The sequence below is a fragment of the Engystomops pustulosus genome, chromosome 5 (assembly GCF_040894005.1).
Source record: "Engystomops pustulosus chromosome 5, aEngPut4.maternal, whole genome shotgun sequence".
Taxonomy (NCBI): Eukaryota; Metazoa; Chordata; class Amphibia; order Anura; family Leptodactylidae; genus Engystomops; species Engystomops pustulosus.
In genome coordinates, this window is record NC_092415.1 from 172,461,320 (window position 1) to 172,483,374 (window position 22,055).

Below are 22,055 nucleotides of genomic sequence, written 5' to 3' on the forward strand. Positions count from 1 at the left end.
CGAGTCCCAGTTAACTTTACCAAGTTAAATATATAACTATAAATATGCTTACCCTGGTTTTTATTTTCATTCAAATCTGGATCCAGTGTTTTATAATTACAGGTACGCGTTAAGCTATCCACAATTCTGTACTTATCCCTAATCTTTCCTATCTGTATTTCTAATATGTATACCATACTGTGTTGTGTATAGTGACTTAACTCCACTTGTCTCATGGTTTGACACTTACTGTATCTACATGGTAAAATTTGAGACTTAGTGTTGGTTCTTCATAGTTAGATGAGCAGAACGCAGCTTTGTAACACATTTCCTATTACGTTGCAGAAAGAAATTGGCTGGCGTAAAGAAGCAAAGCGCTTAATTATCCTAATGACAGATCAGACGTCTCATTTAGCACTTGACAGTAAATTAGCCGGAATTGTGTCCCCGAATGATGGCAATTGTCATCTCAGAGACAACGTTTACACCAGAGCGTCAGATATGGTAAGCATGTGTCTGTAAGTAGGGGATCATTATGGGATTCTCAGCTTCCCGGAGCAAGTGATTGAGGCGATTAGAAAAGGTGTCGGGAAGAGGGAATTGGATGTACTTGTGGTTGACATACACATTCATTGGATTATTCTGTAGGTTTAGCTTTGCAGACACTGACAGCTGGTGATGAAAGCCTCTGGTTAATGTAACCTCAACCTGCCATGTTCTGGAATCACTGAGAGCTTAGACTAGTTGGTATTTTAGAACAAAAATAATGAAGTGAAAACTATACAGTGGTAAATCACATGGGGAAGATTTATCAGAAATGTCTGAGATAACACCGTCAATGGAAACCAATCAGAGCTCAGCTTTCCGTTTACAAACAGCTGTAGTAAAATTAAAGCTGAGCCCTGATTGGTTGTTATGTGCAACTAGAACGGTTTTGCTCTTAGACACTTCTGATAAATCTCCCCATAAAGTTTATGATCGATGCTGGATGATAAATCTTCTGTATCTTTTGCCTGTCTAGTCTGAGCCTATTACCTAAATTAATTGTTGGATTATGTCCTGGGACATATTGTAACATCTTAATACATGTCCTTTTCCCACTCCCTCATAAGATAAGGCAGGAAAAAAGGTAGAGCAGTTTTTGACACAAAAATGTGTTTTTGTTTTTATAAATTTGGAATTTTATAAGGAGAATCTACCATCAAAATGCAGCCTGATAAACCGGGGAAACTAATAGGTCCAGGCAGTGTGACTGTGTTAATCCTTTTATACTTGTTATTCATGCCCTCCTTCCTTATAAAATTATGCTAATGTGCCTGAAGGGCTCAGGCCACTGTGTGTTGAAACTCCATGCTGCTGTGAGATAACATCAGGTAGAGTGATGGGGGAATTTCTCCTGTACAGTGTAACCAATCTGTAAAGCTATAGCACAGAATAACTAGGGTAAAACCCCTGAGCCCTTATGGCTCATTAAAATAATTTCAAAAGTTGATTTTAAAAGGAAGGAGGCCATGGATAACAAATATAAGAAGATTAGCACAATCACAGTGCCTGGATCTATGAGTAAGTGTCCCTGGGTTATCCATGTTAGATTTTCTTTAATCTTAAAATTTCTATAAATATTTTTTCTTCGATAGAAGCACAACCTTAATTATACAGTAAACTTCATAAGAAATTTAGATCACAGGGTTCATGGGGAAGTGAGCTCAGTCACAACATCCTGTGATGTGTAGCTGCCCGCTTCCAATTTATAATGTCTGAACATAGAAAAACACTCAATGTAACATGTAAAGAGACTACACATAATACTAGACAGTTAAAACAATACACATTTAAAGGGAACCTGTCACCAGGAGACCCATTTTTAGCATTCCCCAGTCCCCACAGAGCATAGTACATACACTGTCAAAGTGTTTTTGTATTAAAAATAGGTTTTACAGAAAAAAAGATATGTTATATTGTACCTTTCATTAGCATCTGCTGTGTGACTAGGCAGTTGCCCAATAGGAGGGGCTGGAAAGGAGCAGTCCCCCCCCCCCCATGGGAAACATGTGAATAACATATGAATAACTCCCAACACTTGGGATTGGCTGTAGAGGAGCAGGGGGCGTCACTAAGCCCAGTGATGGGTGTTTTCATATATTTGAAAAGGACACATGGAGGAGCAGTTTCCCAAGGGTGTGGGGGGAACTGCTGCTTTCCAGCCCCTCCCAGTGGGCAACTGCCTAGTCACACAGCAGATGCTAATGAAAGGTACAATATAACATATCTTTTTTTCTGTAAAACCAATTTTTAATACAAAAACACTTTGGCAGTGTATGTACTATGCTCTTTGGGGACTGGGGGAGTTTCCTAGTGACAGGTTCACTTTAAGAGACCAATTAAATGCTTCTTTACTTTCAACACATCTTTTACCTCTTCAGACCAAAGCATTGTATCCGATTTATTGCATAACTTTCTTATATGGTTTATGAGGGCTGAAGCTAGACTTCATAGGTGTATATATTTGACAGATTGTGGAGCGTGTGTCAGCTAGCATGCATCTATGTGATCAATTTCATCTAGTCTGGACTATATTAATAAACTAGTTGTAGTTCCTGGCATCGCCCAGGATAGTAAATATTGTAATTGCGGCTTGCCAAAAACAGAAGTATACTCCTATATCAATCGGTTCACACTACTTTTCAATAGTCCTGTAGCCTGGCTATTTCACCTGGTGGGGGCGCTACAACAATTTGTGTCATTAGATGGCAGCACTGCAGTGGCAAGATGTGTATTCCACCATGTGTCCACATGTCAATCCTCAAGATATGCTCTACAAATGTGTCCCCTGGGAGGAAGGGTGTTGCTGTACACATCCCCCCACAGAGGGGTATCATCTCTGTGTCTAATACCTATAATATTGAAGAAGAGAATTAAAGAAGAACTTGCATCTCTGGATGTGACTGGAGTATTATAGATGATATAATGGCAGATTGATATTCCAGTCACATCCAGAGCTGCAGTCATCTGAGATAGAGGATTGCAGTGTTTGATGTGACTGGAGAACAGGAAAATATTTAACAATATATAGATGATTTCAGCTCTGGATGTCACTGGAGTATCAGATATTATATAATGGCAAGGACATAAGACTGCTGCTCTGGAACTGGAGAATGAGAGATGAGTGATACTCGAGTCACATCCAGAGCTGCAATTCTTGGAGCTGACATAACTGTAGATAGATTATTGTAGCACTGAATGCGACTGGAGTATCAGAGATAATCTAATGCCTGTACAACAATGTTGGCTAAGCGTTGCAATCAAAATTAGATGAAACAGGTTTGCCACTTTTTGTCATGTTTTCTGTAATGTCTGTGTAAGTGTGGGAGTCAGAATATTAGGTAATTTACCAAGCTAATATACAAAGCTGAGTGTATGAATGTATGAGTGGACAGACAGAGACTCATGTTTATATATTAGATATCTGCTGGTATTAATATCCATAACAATGAGATGATAATAGTAGCTGTATACTACACAGGAGGGTTGGCTTGTAATAGTAAATTGAGCTAATGCTACTACAGTGAAAGTTATCAGACTGTGTCCATATTAGCATTACTTTATATTTAGAAGAAACACAAACTTCCCTATGAGAATAGTTAATGAGCTTTTATTTCTTTACAGGAGCACCCATCACTAGGTTTGTTAGGGGAGAAATTAGTAGACAACCATGTTTATGGACTGTTTGCTGTCAGGGGAAATGCCTTTAATTGGTACAAGGTAAGAATATTGTTGGGGATTCGGGACTGTGGTTTGTGAATAGATTCCATCCCTTTAAGTTGTGAATGACTTGTGCCATTTTCTATTTCTCAGGATCTATTACCATTGCTGCCAGGAACAGTTGCCAAGAAACTGGATGACACTACATCAAACATTAAGAATGTGGTAGTTGAGGCTTATCAGGTCAGTGTTACAGAATAATACAGAAAAAGAGGGGCAATAGTATGCATATACAGGCGGTCCCCTACTTAAGGACACCCGACTTACAGACGACCGCTAGTTACAGACGGACCCCTGTGACCTTTGGTGACCTCTCTGAATGCTTTACTTTAGTCCCAGGCTGCAATGATCAGCTGTAAGGTGTCTGTAATGAAGCCCTATTGATAATTCCTGGTCCCATGACAGCAAAAAAATCTGAAAATCCAATTGTCACTGGGACAAAAAAAAAAATATTGATAGTGTAGATATTACAGAAAAAGTCTTTCAGTTATTTATTATTTCAGGAATAAATAGAGCAGGTAATAATAGGAAACTTTGTGATAAAGGGGTTGTAGGAAACGGTAAAAAAAACCTAGGTGGCCAGGAGGGGACTGCTTAAAAAATAAACATTTACTTACCTCCTGGTGTCCTGTGGTGCCATCTCTCTGGTCCATGCCCTATGTGAACAAGCAGGGGCACGGAAGCCGCACTGCGCGCTGGCCGCCCAAGCCCACCCGTACCGCATATACAGCGAGAGATGGCAGCGTGGGACATGGGGGGGGGGCACCATTTTTTTTTTATTACAGTCTTGGACAACCCCACTAATTAGGGAGCTTCTCTGTGCCCTTTTCTCTGCTTTTTCTCCTGTAGTGAGCAGTGTATCTGAAAACCCTCTGAGCTCCATTATAATACATACATAATAAATACATTTATTTTTAATACATTTATTATTGTATAAATATGTCTACTACTTTACAGATGAGCAAACTCTTTAGTAGTTACATTTATACCATTACAATGAGCACTTGGTGGGTAACCACAAAGCTAAATAGATTGTCAAATAATATAATATTTTCCCCCACATTTACAGTCGCAGTACCTGCCCCACAGTAACCAGCGGTAACACTCCCTGCCCACAATAGCTTACAGTCACAGTGTCCGCAGTAGCTAATAGTTACATTGCCCCTCATGTAGTAGCCAGTAGCCTCACAGTGATTGCTGCAACCCATTTCTTACTGTGTCCCGCCATTGATAAGGGTGCCTGTGTCTAGGCTCACTGATTCTCCTCCCTCCTACTTTACGCAGTGGAAAAAAATCAAAAACCGCGTACAAATGCTGCACAAAGGAGAGGAAGACGATGGCTGATGCTTCGGGGGGAATAGGGAGAATGGGGAAGGTCAAGGTGACAGATAACTTGTGGGTGCTGTACAGTCGTAGTCAGAATCTAGTACCTTTCCTCCTGATGAAGTGGTGCTGTGCTGTTGTAGGACACGTGTCTTGGTGCAGCTACAGAACAGAGCTCACAGTGCATTCTTTATCTATAGGAAACAGTTCATCCATTGTGACAGCCTCACACAAACAAGATGTTCATTACCCGGGGCAAGTAACGATGGACGATCCTCTAGATAAAATATAACACATAACTTTGATGTATTTTTTGTTAGGCACTTCTCTCCGAAATGAAGATTCAAGTGGATAATCCCATGAAGGGCATTTATGTAAATATTACTGCTATATGTCCAGATGGAAGCAGACATTCCGGGATAGAAGGATGTCGTAATGTACAGAGTAATAATAAGGTACAGTATATCTAAATATCCTCCACAGCTGCAAAAATGCTCAAATAACCTCATTCTGATTTCCCAGTCTTAAAGGGACAATATCACTAGCTTTTATCCCACTGAGCTACTAGCACCAACAGGTGAGAAGTGTTATCTTTAGCCCAAGGCGAGTCACTTTCCGTAGGTCACAGATCTGAAAGATAGGACAGCACAAGGTTTTGTGAACTGAATATACAGGCATCTGATGGGACCCCTCTCCCGCAGCCTATAGACTTATCTCAGGCAAAAAATGACTCTTCTCCTCTCATTTGCATGTGACTTTGGGGGTGATTATTTAAAATATGTAAAGGGACGAGATTTCATATAAGAGGGAATTCACATTAAATTCCCTACCTGGAGGACTAGTATTTTAATGGGGTAAAATCTGCTGACAGTTTCCCCATAAAGAGGAACTTACACCTGTTCCAACTCTAGACATCCTTTAATAGATGCTGCTTCAGTGTTAGACTGGGTTCACATCACATTTATTGTATACGCTCAGCTTATATGTCATGGAAATCCTCACGACTGATATGATGAGTGTTTAGATTAACGTATAGCGGCAGATGGTGGTATAGATGCCTTTGTCTGAACACTATACGTTGTGTCCTGCAAAAAATTCAGGATGGAAAGAAGTAGCAAAAATACGTTTTTCCATCCTGCACCCTCCTGTTTAGTGACGCACATATTGATGGCTGCAGAGCTGCTTGATGTGGTAAAAGGTAAGTACTGCCTTATACTGTGCAAAGTGGAGAAAGTTATTATTTACGTGATGATATTGTATAAGGTGACAATCACTGTCTATATGGCCTTAGAGAAGATATATAAGGTCCCCAATTCAGGATAGACCATGCGTGGCCCCTACTCTCGGGAGCGTGTATTACCAGTAAAGTGTCTCTTCTGAATACTGCAGGGAAAAATGCCTGCTGGGCCATGGCCTCCCTCACATATGAGATGTACTGGGAACAGAGATAAATTCCATAGCAGTTCACTACTTGTTTAGATACGTTCTCTCATGTCATACTTTCAGGGGCCCAGAAATCTACAATAGATATAAAATAGGAAGTTGCTATCAGGATTCTTGGGGTAATCTTATATTTGTTATCCATGGCCTCCTTCCTTTTACACTTTTACAATTATTATAATAGGGGGCAGTGCATGCGCAGTACTTCCATGCTACAGCTTCACAGGCTGTTACACTGTCTCACTCCTCCCTCCCTCAGCACTTCCCCTGATGTTATCTCACAGCAACAGTGGAAGTTTTAGCACATAATGTGACGGGGAAGTGGTTTATCACAGTGTAACAGACTGTGAAGCTGTAGCATGTAAGGATGTACAGTCCTGCCATGCTACTGCTTCACAGGCTGTTACACTGTCTCACCCCCTGCTTGATAAAGATTCATTGTGAATCGAAACGTCACGCTCATCATGTTTGGATGCACTTGTAAATAAATCCTTTTGAAATTTGACCTCTGGTGCTGTGGCTCCCTCCTCCAAGATTGCTGACTCCTGGTTTCCGGGATCATCAGAAACTTTGGCCGCGGGCACCACCATAAATCGATCCACACTGCAAGACCCCCCCCATTCCTACCCTCATGTAATCTCACAGTTACAGAGGAAGTTTCACCATATAATGAGAGAGGGAAGTGTTCATCACAGTGTGAAAGATTGTATATCTGCAGCATGGAGGGGCTCTGGTAACACCTCCATTATCTCTTCTGGCTCATTAGCATAATATTAAAAGTTGATTTTAGAAAGAATGAGGCCATGGATAACAAATATGAGAAGACTACCACAGTTACAGTGCCTGGATCTATGAGTAAGTTAGTGGTAAATTTATTCTTGCTTTTGCCAACCCTCCAGAGCAAGACCTGTGCCTCCAGAAATTCTTATTCCAATATTATCTAGACTTGAGTATACTTTGGGAAAACAGCAAGGACCACATATTTGCATTTAATAAAGTCTTTTATGGTCGGCACTTGTAAATCAGACAATAGGACGGGTTGTCACAGGAGGGGAGTTATGGCTCTTGTGTGTTATAAATTCACTCTACATGTTTGGATTGAACGTTTTCCTGTGTTACTAGGGTCTGCTGGCTGATAGGGTTTTGCTATGGATACTGCAGTCCTGCATACGATGGGAAACATGGAGTAGTGCGACTGCAGTATTTTACCCTTTTTTTTAGCGATTTTTTTTTTTACATTTTTTTTCACGTTGCTATAGTAGCAGCACATTTAGCGTCTCATCCATCCCTGACTTTTTCCTTTCATAGAGTTTGAGCTCGTAGCCTCACCTATAAAACTTTATCCCGAGTGTTTGACCCTAGTGTGACCCGCACATCTGTTATGGGAAATGATTGCACAAACTAGAGATTAAAAGTGTCAAACTATTCCATCTGCGCTTCCCACCTCCACATAGGGTTTTCATCATTACACGCTGCTGCCAAAGTGCCTGACCGTGTCACCGCTGCGATCCCAGCAGACAGTCTCCATGGTGGGATATTGTTACCCTAAAGATAGTCCCTCGCTTTTGCAGGAAAAATTGGTTTCAAAATCCAGTGCCCATTCATTTCAACAAAGGCCATCATGTGGAATGGGCCCGAGGGTCATAATCTGCTCTAGAAAACCTGGTGGGATCATTTTGAAATTGAAATTTGGTGTTTGAATATTTGTACAAAATACAATGAACAATTAAAATTAAAGGGGTTCTCCAGTGTTAGGATATTTCTTACTTTTCCCTGAGTGCATCCTCCCCCCTCAGTGTCAGTCCTCTTTTTACAGTATATAGATGCTCGGCAGTGGGGCAGCATTGTAGGGAGACTGCTACAGCAGCAGATGTCAGCTGTAGCTGGTGTGTGGCTCTCAATACAATGTTGCTCATTTACTAAGGGTCCCGCTGCTCACTTTCGTCGCATTTTGCACCTTTTTCGGGGATCACGCGGTTTGCACAGATATATAACAAGTGTCTGCGCTGGGATTTTGGCGCACGGCACTGGGTTCCATGCGACACAATTTAAGGGGCGTGCCGTCAGCTGATCCGACAGATTCGGACTGAGCACGGGATTTAACATTGTGTTGCAAGCCCAAGCACTTACATGTGACACTAAAGAGAAGGTGAACTCTGTCGGACCTGAGATGGAAAGCGACACATGCAGGATATCGGGCGCACGATCTTAGTGAATCACGGCACAGGGCATTATCGCCGGACAACTCTAGCGGACGTGTATGTAAATGTGCCCCATATCACACTGCTGAGATCCTGGACAACTTGCTCTCCAGTAAAGCACCTCAGCAATGACCAACATCTTCATACTCTGCCTATACCAAAATCATATAAATGCTTTTAGTGTACCACAGCTGTGCTTGTACAAAAGATCAGTGATGACCCAACCAAGATCATGGATGATATCATATAGTTAAGTGACGATCACATGCACAAGACATCCATGGTGTAAGCAGAAGTTGAAGATGTCAATTACACGATTATAAATCATCATCCATATCAATGTTTATGCATATTTACCACTATTCAGACCAGGTAAGATGTACATATCATACATGTACACTTAGTTCAGAATAGGGTGTGTGCACATCAGAGCCTTGCAGTAGTGCACCCTCAGGCTTTGGGCCTGTAACATTAAGCAGTTAGATCTCTTCTGTGTCCAGTCCAGTCTACCATTTGTGATGTAGTAGACCTTACATTTCATCCAGCAGATCTTCTTTAAAGGAAATCTACCATCAAAATCCATCATGAAAAACCCTGGACACTTACTCATAGATCCAGGCACCGTGACTGTGGTAATCTTCTTATATTTGTTAACCATGGCCTCCTTCTCCTACGTGCTGCAGTTTACAGGCTGTTACACTGTGCAGGAGAACTTCCCCCTCCTCTCTGTCTGATGGCAGCAGTGGACAGTGGGAAGAGGGATGTACTCCTGCACAGTGTAACAGCCTGTGAAGCTACAGCACGGAGGAGCTCTGGTCAACCCCTTCTGTCTTATTAGCATAATCTTAATAGTTTATTTAAGAAGGAAGGAGGCCATGCATAACACAAGGAAGGAGATTACCACAGCCACAGTGCCTGGATCTATGAGTAAGTGCCCCTGGTTGATTTTCATGGTAGATCTCATTTAAGTGAAAAAAAAAAAAATTCTGTATTTACTAGTCGACTAACGTCATCTGACAGGTTTTATTGTATGTCTAAATTTCCGTGCCAGAGCCAAGGCCAAGGAACTAAATGGGAGAGATATAATAAAACAGAATGGTTTAAGCTTAAATCTGTATTTGCTGTGCTGCCAAAAGGACAGAGTGTGGCTAAGTAGAGGGCTTATGTGGGATGGTATGTACTTTTTCACTAGCCAAGTAAGGTGTTAGCAGCTCATGATGGTGTTTTTTTTAGGAGGTCCTACATATTCCGCATATGGTATATAGCCTCCATGTACAATAATCTGCAGCCTCTATCGCTCGCTGCATTGCTTTCTAGCATCATAAAATATTCCAGGAGGATGTGTTACATCGGACATATCCATCCTTGAAATCATAGTTCTACAGCATTTTAAATCTAAGGCGCAGGCTAAGAAACTTTTCTATTTCCTTAATGCTCTTAAAGTGATCTTGTTTTTAAATCAAGTGCAACTCAATTCAACAGGACTCCATTTTTAACTGTTAATTAGTTAATTTCAATGCCAGGTTCTCTTTAAAGGAAATCAACCACTTGTCTTTTGTAGTCTTTAGGTGAAGTCACAGACACATCAGTGTTTTAATGCATATGCAGGATCTTCTTTTCTTTTTCGGCATACAACTTTATTGTTCCTGAGAAAACATAGTTTTAAAATTATGCTGATTAGCATCTGGCACTCCAGGCTCTCTAAACGAACCTAAACTCCTACTTTCCATCATTATTTACGCCACCTTCCTTCGCTTAATACCCCCCCCCCCCCCCCCTCTCACTGAAGACATCTGCGGTGCATGAGGCTTTCCGAGAAGCGGCTGATGTCACCAGCTCTCGAAAGCTCGGAATCAGTGGGAGAAGGAGGAGATAAACGGAGGAAGGAGGTGTAAATAATTATGGAAAATAGGGCTGCCGAGCAGCTTCGTTTAGAGAGCCTGGGACGCCAGATGGTAATTAGCATAATTTTAAGACTAAGTTTTCTCAGGAATAATAAAGTTTTATGCCTAACGAAAAAAAGATCCTGCATATGCATTAAAATGCTGATGTGTCCGTGACTGCGACTAAAGACTACAAAAGGAACTATACAACCCAAGATAGAGGAGTCTGAAGTGACACTCCCTCTATAGCCTCTAAAAGTGACCCTTCATTTTTCCATATCTTTGGAAACAATTTTCTTCTAGGTAAACGGATGAGATTTCATATAAAAATGTAATTATATAAAATATATTTCTTACCTTAACTGGTAAGTTGTGGTATGTTAGTGGGGTAAGAGCTCTTTACATTGTCCCTTTAAATAAAGTCATAATACAATAGTTAGAGGATCAAAGTGAAACATTGTCAGGAGGTGAATCTCCTGTCATGTTATGTGTCTTAGTCCTTTTCTGATACCTATGTCTTTTTTCTTGTTCTTTAGGTTCTATTTAATGTAACAATTACTATGGACACTTGTGATGTAGAAGGGGGACATAACTACATCATTCTTAAACCTATTGGTTTCAATGAAACCGCCAAAATAAAGATTCACAGAAGTTGCACGTGTCAGTGTAACAGTCCACAAAGACATAAAGACAAGTGTGTTACCAAGGTCCATCCAGACTGCCCAGGAGTGCCATGTACAGACAGCAACTGCAGCTCAGGGGACCGGGACCATCAATCCGAAAACTGCAAGCGATCCCCATCTGAGCCTGAATGTAGCGGAAGAGGGACGTGTCTGTGTGGAAAATGCTACTGCGCTAAAACCAAACTGGGAAAAATCTATGGGAAATACTGTGAAATGGACAACTTTTCTTGCCCATACAACCTTGGGAAACTGTGTTCTGGTAGGTGGCTTAGCCATTAGATGGATGACACTACTTTTCAGACTTCCATTATTTGTGCCAGCAAGAATAATGTTATAGACCGCACTTTACCTCTGGATAGAAACTCTCCAGAGACATGAAGCGGATAAAGTTACTGTAGATCCGAAGGTTTTATATCTACACGTGACTCTCTCAAGATGTCTACAACACATGGCTCTTGTGATAGTCCAGCTCCGAGGAGGCTGACACAACTAGATGGGAGCTTTTACTGTAGAAAGAGAGTCGCAGTTTATGGATAAAGGGTTTTCCTAGTATACAATATTATATAATATGTCATATGCACACTCACCCCTGTCCTCAGCGTGGCACTGCCTGTCACTGTCGGCCTCTATTAGTACGCAGAGGCTCCGCTGTGTCATCAAGAGGCACACATCCACTACAGAGGCCGGCAGTGATGGGCAGCACCAGGTTTATATGAGTATACAGTGTTTGATGTATTTATAAACCCCCTGGCCCTGGCATCTGATCCTGAACAATCCCTTTAAGAGAAATCTGATGAGTAAGTATTTAAGTTACATTTACACCACATTGTAGTTGTGAGGATTCTCAACGTGCCCTTACAATGATGGACTAGAACATATCTCCTCCCCTTCACCCTGAAAGTGGTTGGTGTGAACAATGGCAATAGCCAAGCCAGAGATTGTCTGCTATTGCTGTTTAGGGCGTTACCCCAGTTATGTAACATCACAGGGGACTTCCCAAAGCATTCGCTCAGCGGAGGCCAGGGTTGGATACAATACTGTTGCATCCGTCCTTCATAGGCTATTATAGCTTCTGCTCACAAGGTCACAGGATGGAAAGACATAGCCTGCTGCTTCTTTCAATCCTGTTTTTCCTACTGGGTGCAATGTACACAGAGTAGACGGAGCCAAATGAATATGTCTATGGATACACCCCGTATAATCCAGGGGCTTTCCTGATACACTTCTTATGGAACATATCCATATAATGGGTACATAAAGTATCCAGACTCCTTTACATCTTTAACTCTTTGTTTTATTGCAGTCAAAAGGTAAGGTCTTTTTTTTTGCGCTCAATAAAGGTGTTGTCCAAGAGTTACAAAAAAATTAGGAGCCGGGCTGGTTAAGGCTTTTAAAAAAAAATAAATGTGTACTCACCTCCTTCGTCATTCCCGATGTTCTGTGCCATGGTCTGTCTGTAAACAAACTGGGGCACGGAAGCTGTGCTCGGGGAGCTTTCAGCCGGCCAAGGTGGCCAAGAAAGCTCCACTATGGGAAGCTCCCTGAACGCAACTTCCATGCCCCTGTAAACAAAAAGTGGCACAGATCAGAGGGACAGCAGCATGGAACATTGGGAGCGATTGGAGGAGGTGAGTACATGCCCTCCCCAGCTCGGCTCCTACTTTTTTGGAACTCTTGGAAAACCCCTTTAATGTACACTCTCTGCATCCCATCTTGACTGAAAAAAAAACCTGAAATGTAGATATTTTTGCTATAAAGAGAAAAACGGAAATATCACATGGTCATAAGTATTCAGACTCTTTGCTCAGTATTGAGTAGAAGCAGCTTTGGAGCTGGTACAACCAAGTTTCTCACACCTGGATTTGGGGATCCGCTGCCTCTTACTTGCAGATCCTCTCCCGTTCCGTCAGGTTGGATGGTGAACATTGGTAAAAGCCATTTTCAAGTCTCTCCAGAGATGCTCAACTAGGTTTAGGTCAGAGCTCTGGCCGCGACAGTCAAGAATAGTCACAGAGATGTTCTGAAGCCTCTGCTTTGTTATTCAGCTGTGTGCTTGGAAGGTAACCCTTCGGCCCAGTCTGAGGTCCAGAGCACTATGGAAGAGGTTTTCATCCAGGATATGTCTGTACTTGGCCACATTCATCTTTCCTTCAATTGTAACCTGTCGTCCGGCAGAGCTAACCCTCCCTCCCCCCATAGTATGATGCTTCCACCATCATGTGTTGCTGTTAGGATTGTATTTGGAAAGTGATGAGCAGCGTCTGTTTTTCTTCACACATTCCACTTAGAATTAATACCAAAAAGTTCAATCTTTGTCTCATCAGACCAGAGAATCTCATAGTCAGGGAGTCATTCATGTGGTCTTTTGCACGCTGTATGCAGATTTCATATGTCTTGCACTGAGGAGAGTCATCCATCGGGACATCTGCCATAAAGTCCTGACTGGTTTAGGCTGCAGTGATAGTTTAGTTTGTGGAACTTTATCCCATCTCCCTGCATATCTGAAGCTAAGCCACAGTGATCTTGGTTTTTTTTTTTACCTCTCTCACCAATGCTCCCACCATTGCTTAGTTTGGCTGGACGGCCAGGCTGAGGAAGAATTGCGGCCGTCCAAAATTTCTTCCATTTAAGGATTATGGAGGCCACTGTGCTTTTAGGAACCTTGGCCCCAATTCAGTCTTTGAGCTCATTGGGCAGTTCCTTAAACCTCCTGATTCTTATTTGCTCTGACATGCACTGTGAGGTCTATTATAGACAGGTGTGTGCCTTTCCTAATCAAGTCCAATCAGTTAAATTATTCACAGCAGGAAGACAACTGAAGGAGTAGAACCATCTCAAGGAGGGTCAGAAGTAAATGGACAGCATGTGAGTTAAATATGAGTATCACAGAAAAGGGTCTGAATACTTATGACCATGTAACATTTCAGTTTTTCTTCTTTAATAAATTAGCAAAAATATCTAAATTTCAGTTTTTTGTCAAGATGAGTTGCAGAGTGTACATTAATGAGCATAAAAATTACTTTCTTTTGATCTAAACAATTGGCTGCAATGAACCAAAGAGTTAAGTGTAAAGGGTTCTGAATATTTTCTGTATGTAGCCTAACATACAAGACTTTGTATGGATAGCTGTGCCATTTTTTAAAAATAAATGCCTATGTCCTCATAAGTTCTTTTCCGTGAGTAGCTTGTGTTTAGTTTTCTCTGAATGCCACTGTTTTTCCGTCATCCGGTAACAGGTCGGGTGCTAGAAGTGACCTGGGTTTATAGCTCACAACACTCACTCCCTCACTCACTCAGGAAATGAAGCGTTGTAGCTCCTCACTGATCGCTACTAAATCTGCCCGGAGCTCGCAGGACCCCCCTCTGCTTTTAACTTATGTTTACTGTGGACATGTACGTTATTCACAGCGTGTGAAAGGCATAAACTTTTCGAGTCAAATGCTGTATCGCCAATGATGTGGTGTGTTTGTTATCTTTAGCAGAAGTTCCTCTGCAGGGGAGCTATTAAATACACCACTGAATTACATTAGAATTTGGAATGTTTTTCCTAGACACCCCGAGAACGGGATCATTTATCCTGGAATGTTCACGGTTTATAAAATACAGATCATATTGTTCACTATTCTGGAAAGCATTGCTTAAAAAACTTGAGTGTAGGCGAACGTTTCTTAAAGTTGTACATTATTTTACCCAGCAAAAGAGTTGAGGTATATTTGATCCATTTTAGGGAGGATAGAGAGATACATTACACTGTGTGGTCATAGGGTGGTCATGATGCTGTTACGCAGTCACTGTGACACCACAAATCGACACAAAGGGCACATTTACTTACCCGGTCCTGTCGTGATCCTCGTTGTGCATTGTCCGACAACCGTGGTCTCCGGAACGATTCACTAAGATCGTGCACCTGATATCCTGTGTCGCTTCCCCAATCAGGTCCAACCGGAGTTCACCATCTTCTTACTGGTGCATGTAAGTGCATTGTCTTGCGACACAATTTAAATGTTAAATCCCGCGCTCAGTCCAAATCCGTCGGATCGTCTGACAGCCCACCCCTCAATTTCTGTCATATGGAAGCCGGCACCGATCCGATCGTGTGCGATACAATGCCCTTCTAAATCCTTGTCCTGGTGGAGCGATCCGCGAAAAGTCGGAAAACCTGACAGGAAATGCGGCAGCGGGACCCTTAGTAAATAAGCCCCATAATTCCAGAGTATTTCTAGTTAATGGCTGTTTTGTAACCTGCAAATCCTAGTAACTGATTCTCAGAGTGTCATCTTGTAGGTTTTCCATGGCGGGAAAGCCTCCAGTGCTACTTTAAATAAGGGAACTCCCTCTACATCAATTACACAAAATATTTGGAAAACCAAAGGAAAACCAAAAGGAACAGACTCCCAACTCCCTACTGGAAACACATGAAGTTAAAGAAATAGTTGGGAATGTAAGCAGTCGATAAAAATTTAACTCCTGACATTTTCTTTAACTACCTGTATCTCCAGTTCTATAACACCCAGAATCACAATCCTGATGCAATTTGAAAGATAAGATTGGTATCTAAAAAGGACACCATAACCTACAAATCCCAAGATAGGGCACTGACCCTCCAGTCTCTAAAAGTGACTCCTCTCATCGATATTTTAATTAATTTTTAATCATTGTCTTTTTTTTCTTTTTGTATGATAGGTAATGGTGATTGTAACAATGGGGACTGTAAATGCCACAGCGGCTGGGAAGGTGACCGATGTCAGTGCTCCTCATCAAAGAAACACTGTATGGACTCTAATGGACTCATATGCAGCGGGAGAGGAACCTGCACGTGTGGCAGATGCGAGTGCACTAATGACAAAAGCTTTGGTCCCTTGTGCCAATACTGCTCTGGATGTAGCAATACCTGCACAGACAACTGGTGGGTCCTCATTTTTTCATCAGCTATCTGAAGTGTTGTAATTGTATTTATCCATGACATAAATGACGTGGATTATATACCATTTTCACTACAATATAATTGTATAAATGAAACCTAAGGCTTTCAGGGAATGGTAAGACTTGCACCTTTCCATAAAAGCCATTTGTGAATTTAACCCATTCTGAGAACATGGTCTGCAGGACAACCGCTATAAATGCAGGAAAGTATGCAGAGTGGTGGAAAATGAAAAATAGTTAGGGCATGTGTCATGGCTTGGACTGGGTTCCTTTGTTCCATTCCAGTGATGATTTTGAAGTTTAATGAGCTGCACAGAACCTTAACTAGAGCTAGAACCATAGAGAGGTCCTAGCTATGAAGAACCGCAAGACAAAAGCTGTCCACAAAGCTAAAATGCTCCTTATTTGGCTGACATCTAATCCTTCTGATCCTTCTCTACACACAAATGCTCGCCTCTGCATCTGTTCTCAGTCGGAGGAGAGGATTAGGCTACTGTTAGACACTCGTCTGCCCTGAAAATAAAGGATAGGTCATGTTAAAACCCGACTACCTGTTCCTTATTTCTCTGGTGTCGAGGGAGTCGGGGAACACCAGCAGGTCCTGCCAAAATGTGAGGTTTTGCTGTCAAATTGCTAACTCCAGCCAAAACCAAAGTTATGAAAGTAACATTTGAGTTTGATTGTTTTTTGATACCTCAAGAAACAATCCCAGGATCATGTGTTTCTTGCTCCTGGCTTCCATGTACTGAGTGACTATGATGTGGGGGTCTTTGTGCTGCGCTATATAATGCCCATAGTTCTGAGTAGAGGTCCGCCTGCTGGGGGCCCTGTGCTCCGGAGTAGATGAACAGCAGCTGGGAATCAAACCCAATCTTATTTCCCCAGACCTGTTCTTAAATACTCTTTAAAATAATTTTATGTTTTTGTGGTAAACTATCGTTTTGGTATCAAGAGTTGCTTCCTATTATGTAAACTGCAGCATGTCGTTATGTTTACTATGTTTATTATGATCTTTCTTTTGTAGATTTATCTCAAAGCGGTGTCCCAAGATCCTATGATATCTCCTATCCCCTGTTTTTATTGTGGCCCTCACTGATCTCCATAATGGGGTTTCAATGTCCCCTCCAGAAATGGCTCGGTACAGTTCTCAGCTATCTTTGGCGGTGTCCAGGGCAGTAAATGGAGCAGAGGACTAAGGACATGGGACGTCCATTCTTGTTACTGTCCATCATTAGGGGTGATCGGACCTGATGGTTGGGTTCATCATTCAGGTTCGGCCACTTGACCTGGACATATTGCCGAATCGGTAACCAAACAGCCAATCCAGCAAATTGCCGCCCCAGAAACTAGCCTTGGCTATGATTGGCCAGGAGGTGTCCGAACAGCCAATCAGGCAAAATGTCCGGGTAAGGTGACCAAACCTGACCATCGGGTCCGCTCATCTCATCCACTCTCCTGTGAATAGGGGATAACATAGAATCTTTTTGATCTTAAATGGTTTCTCTTTGGATGTTTATAGGCAGTGATGGGCGAGGTCCAGTCATACATGAGGGGTTGTCTGTCACCAATATGGACTGGTATGAGAAAGTGTTTACATACAGGTCATGTAATACATTCAGTATTTTGCCCATTCTCATTCTGTGACTTTGATGTTTTCCCCTCATAGTTAAACATTTTAGGAACATATCCTGTTTGCTTCAGCTACAAATCCCAGCCTCCATGTGTTTATACAGCTACTCCCTTCTATCCAGCATGTAGAAGATGTTATTGTAATACTACAGCAAAGCTTTTACACGGTTCATGTCCTTTACAGAATAGGAAACCCTTGTTCACAATGTTCTGCCTCTGCGCTGTTATCTTAATACATAGCGGTACCCGTCACACACCCGCACATCCTCCATAAACACCATCCTCCTCCATTAAGGATTATTAGATTGACTCTAGTCATGCTGTGTACATGGGACAGGTGGGAGCAGGGGTCTCCTGGGGGCAGGACTGTGAGATAATACAGGGAAGAAGATGCTTTGTATAATAGTGGGAGTACCAGGAGGATGTGATGGAGGGGATACTAGGTTCAGTCATGCCGGCTGGACTGGCTATTGGGAGATTTTGGGTTTGTTTTTCTGCACCGTTCAGACTCCATGACCTGCTCCCAACCACATATTGATGCTGCAGATCATTTGTGGCCTCTATGGTAACAAGTGGTCACTTCTTTGTTATCATTTGGTTCAAGTATATATTTTTTGTGGATAGAAATGTATTAAGGCAAGAGTTCTTTACCCACAAGGAATATTTCTCAACCAATTTACAAGGGCAAATAGCGGGGTGAGAGCTATAACTACTGGAAAAAGAGAACTGCGGAAAGTATGAACTTTTTAACTTACTGTATGTGTATTCATGCCCTGGATTCCTAAAGGGAATCTGTCATCAGTTTTGACCCTACAAAGCCACAGATTTATGTAGAAGTACTGGAAATCAGTGTAACCATACCTATGCGTGTGTTGTTAGTAGCAGCAGAACTGTGAAAAATTCAATTACATTCCAGGATAGTAGCTGGAACTAAAGCAATATGGTGCACTGATGTGTAAGATCTTTTCACTGAACATAGCATAGCCCCCTTGCCTTGTTTAACTGCTGTAGTATTCCAACAGAAACCTGAATCAGCGGGAGGGGGTGAGCTATGTTCAGTGAAGAAATTTCACACACCAGTGCACCAGTATGTTCCAAGTCTAGCTGCAATCCTGGAATATAAATAAATTGTTTACCGTTCTGCTGCTACTAACAATACACATTCAAGTATATTTACACATCTCTAGGGTCAACACCTAACAATGGCTGCAGCTTTGTCTAATCAAAACTGCTGACAGATTCCCTTTAAAGGTAATACCATGTTATCCCAATATGTTGTAAATTATACACTGAATATGTTGTAAATTATTCTTATGTCGTGCCTGTGTGAGGTACAGGTCTTTTTAAGGTCTCTGACTACCTCTTTAAGGCAATCATGAATCATGATAGATGTTATAACATTGTACCGAGTAAGTTTACCATCATCTAGACATAAAGCTCAGTTTAAGAAAAAGTTCAGACTCTTTAGTTTTAGTATTACTACTTCTTTTTTTGTTTCTATTTGCCTGCTCCCACGCATTAAGTCATCTTGTTCAGAATCAACAGATTTCAAAGCACTTAAATAACTCTGTGACTAATCGACTCTGTTTATGTAATACACAGGAACTGTGAGCACTCTCACGGCTCACTGAACGGATCTGTCGCTCCGATGGATCCCTATAAAACCAATTGTAACACACTGGTGTACTATATGGATCAGACTTCAGGTAAGGACCCTCCAAAAGAAACATTTGTCCCTCTATTAACAGTTTGGGGATTTCTCACACATTTTGGTTATGATTATTATGCACAGCTTTAATGGATGTTATAGAGCATGTTATAGAGCAGGAGGAACTGAGCAGATTGTATATAATGTCCCATCTGCAGGCAGCATGTTATTTACTAGGAGGAGCCGAGCAGATTTAACTTAAACTCCTAACTAATAGTAGGCATATTGTTAAGTAAGAAAAGATGACCAGATAACACTTCTATCTGCAAGCAGCATGTTATATAGCAGAGGTGGCCAAGCAGATTATACATACCGTATATACTTGAGTATAAGCCAACCCGAGCATAAGCCGACGTTCCTAATTCTACCACCAAAAACTGTGAAAATCTATTGAATTGAGTATAAGCCGAGGGTGGGAAATGCATTGGTCATAGCCTCCTAGTATATAGCCAGCAAGCCCCCAGTAGTATACAGCCCGCCAGCCCCCTTTTAGAATATAGCCAGCCAGCCCCCTCTAGTATACAGCCGCCTCTGCTATACAGCCAGCCAGCCCCCAGTAGTATACAGCCAGCCCCCTTTAGTGTATAGCCAGCCAGCCCCTTTAATATACAGCCATCCCCATGTAATCTACAGCCAGCCAACCCCCAGTAGTATACAGCCAGCCCCCTTTAGTATATAGCCAGCCAGCCCCTTTAATATACAACCATCCCCATGTAGTCTACAGCCAGCCAGCCCCTTTAGTATACAGCCAGCCCCCAGTTTGCCCAGCATTTAAAAAAAATAAACTTACATACTCACCTTCGGGTGGTCCCCATGTTTGGCGCAACTCCCCGATGTTCAGCGCGGCTCGTCTTCTCCGCGATGCTCCAGTCCCCGTGGCTCATCTTCTGTCTGCTGTAACAACCGGCAGAGAAGCAGCCATGCGCTATGCTGGCCGGCACACAGTTTGATGCGGCCGTTGATGATGTCATATTATGCGCCTGCCGGCAGAGCCCATGACCACGTCTCCGTCAGCTGTTAAAGCAGACAGAAGAGGAGCCGTCCCGAGCATCGGAGGCGCCGAAAGGTGAGTATGTAAGTTTAGTTTTTTATTGACTTGTGTATAAGCTGTGTTGAGGTTTTTCAGCACATTTTTGTGCTAAAAAACTCGGCTTATACACGAGTATATGCGGTAGGTTCCTATCTGTACACAGAATGCTTTAGAGCAGGAGGAGCTAAGCAGATTGGACATGTTGTAGGGCATGAGAGGCTAAGCAGACTGTACATAATGTCCTATCTACAGGCAGCAATTTATAGAACACGAAGAACTGAATAGATTGTATATAGGGTCCTATCTGCAGGTAACATACTATAGAGTAGAAGGAGCTGGACAGATTGTATATAGGGTCCTATCGGCAGGCAACATGTTATAGAGTAGAAGGAGCTGGACAGATTGTATATAGGGTCCTATCTGCAGGCAACATATTATAGAGTATAAGGAGCTGGACAGATTGTATATAGGGTCCTATCTGCAGGCAACATGTTATAGAGTAGAAGGAGCTGGACAGATTGTATATAGGGTCCTATCTGCAGGTAACATGTTATAGAGTAGAAGGAGCTGGACAGATTGTATATAGGGTCCTATCTGCAGGCAACATGTTATAGAGTAGAAGGAGCTGGACAGATTGTATATAGGGTCCTATCTGCAGGTAACATGTTATAGAGTAGAAGGAGCTGGACAGATTGATGTAACATTTTCTATGATAAGATCCAGTGATTCTTTTTATATTTAAGTTCCTTCTTAAGTCCTGGTGTATTGGGCCTATCATAGGGAAGTGGTTTTATATCACTATCCACATCACTTCTTACATCCTGAATGGCTTGTGTAACTGCTCTGTTGCATATGGGACTATATTGATTCGGATGGTGATTCAGATCCATATTATATCCTATGACAGCACTTAGGGATTTGAACAAACACAAAAAGCATTGTATGTTAAAGGAAATCTACCATGAAATTCTAGCAAGATAAACCGGGGCACTTACTCATATATCCAGTCACCGTGACTGCAGTAATCTTCTTATATTTCCATGGCCTTCTTCCTTCTAAAATCAACTTCTCAAATTATGTAAATAAGCCAAAAGGGCACTAAGTGAAGGTTACTGGAGCCCCTCCATACTGTAGCTTCACAGCTTGTTACACTGTCTCACCTGCTCCCTCAGCACTTCCCCCTCATTCTGTCTGCTGTAATCTCATGGCAGCAGAGGAACTATCAGCACATAGTAGGAGGGGGAAGTGCTCATACACAGTGTAACTGCCTGTGAAGCTGCAGCACATAGGGGCTCTGGTAATTCCCCCCATAGCCCTTCTGACTCATGATCACAATTTTAAAAGTTGATTTTAGATAAGATTACCACAGTCACAATGTCTGGATCTAGAAATGTCCCTGGTTTATCATGATGGATTTTGATGGTAGATTTTCTTTAAAGGGGTATTCTTATACATGTATGGTCAATCCACAAGACATGTCTGAGAGATAAGAAA

At 42.0% G+C, this 22,055-nt stretch overlaps 1 protein-coding gene across 1 annotated transcript in view; it reads left to right on the forward strand.

Moving 5' to 3' along the window:
* The window catches only part of ITGB8 (integrin subunit beta 8), a 79,954-nt gene that overhangs the window by 53,499 nt on the left and 4,400 nt on the right, over positions 1-22,055 (forward strand). The window contains exons 6-12 of the mRNA XM_072153816.1: positions 325-483; positions 3,646-3,741; positions 3,835-3,924; positions 5,385-5,519; positions 11,125-11,530; positions 15,955-16,177; positions 19,426-19,529. Coding sequence (XP_072009917.1) covers positions 325-483; positions 3,646-3,741; positions 3,835-3,924; positions 5,385-5,519; positions 11,125-11,530; positions 15,955-16,177; positions 19,426-19,529 — 1,213 coding nt within the window. The remainder of the gene's footprint in view (positions 1-324; positions 484-3,645; positions 3,742-3,834; positions 3,925-5,384; positions 5,520-11,124; positions 11,531-15,954; positions 16,178-19,425; positions 19,530-22,055) is intronic.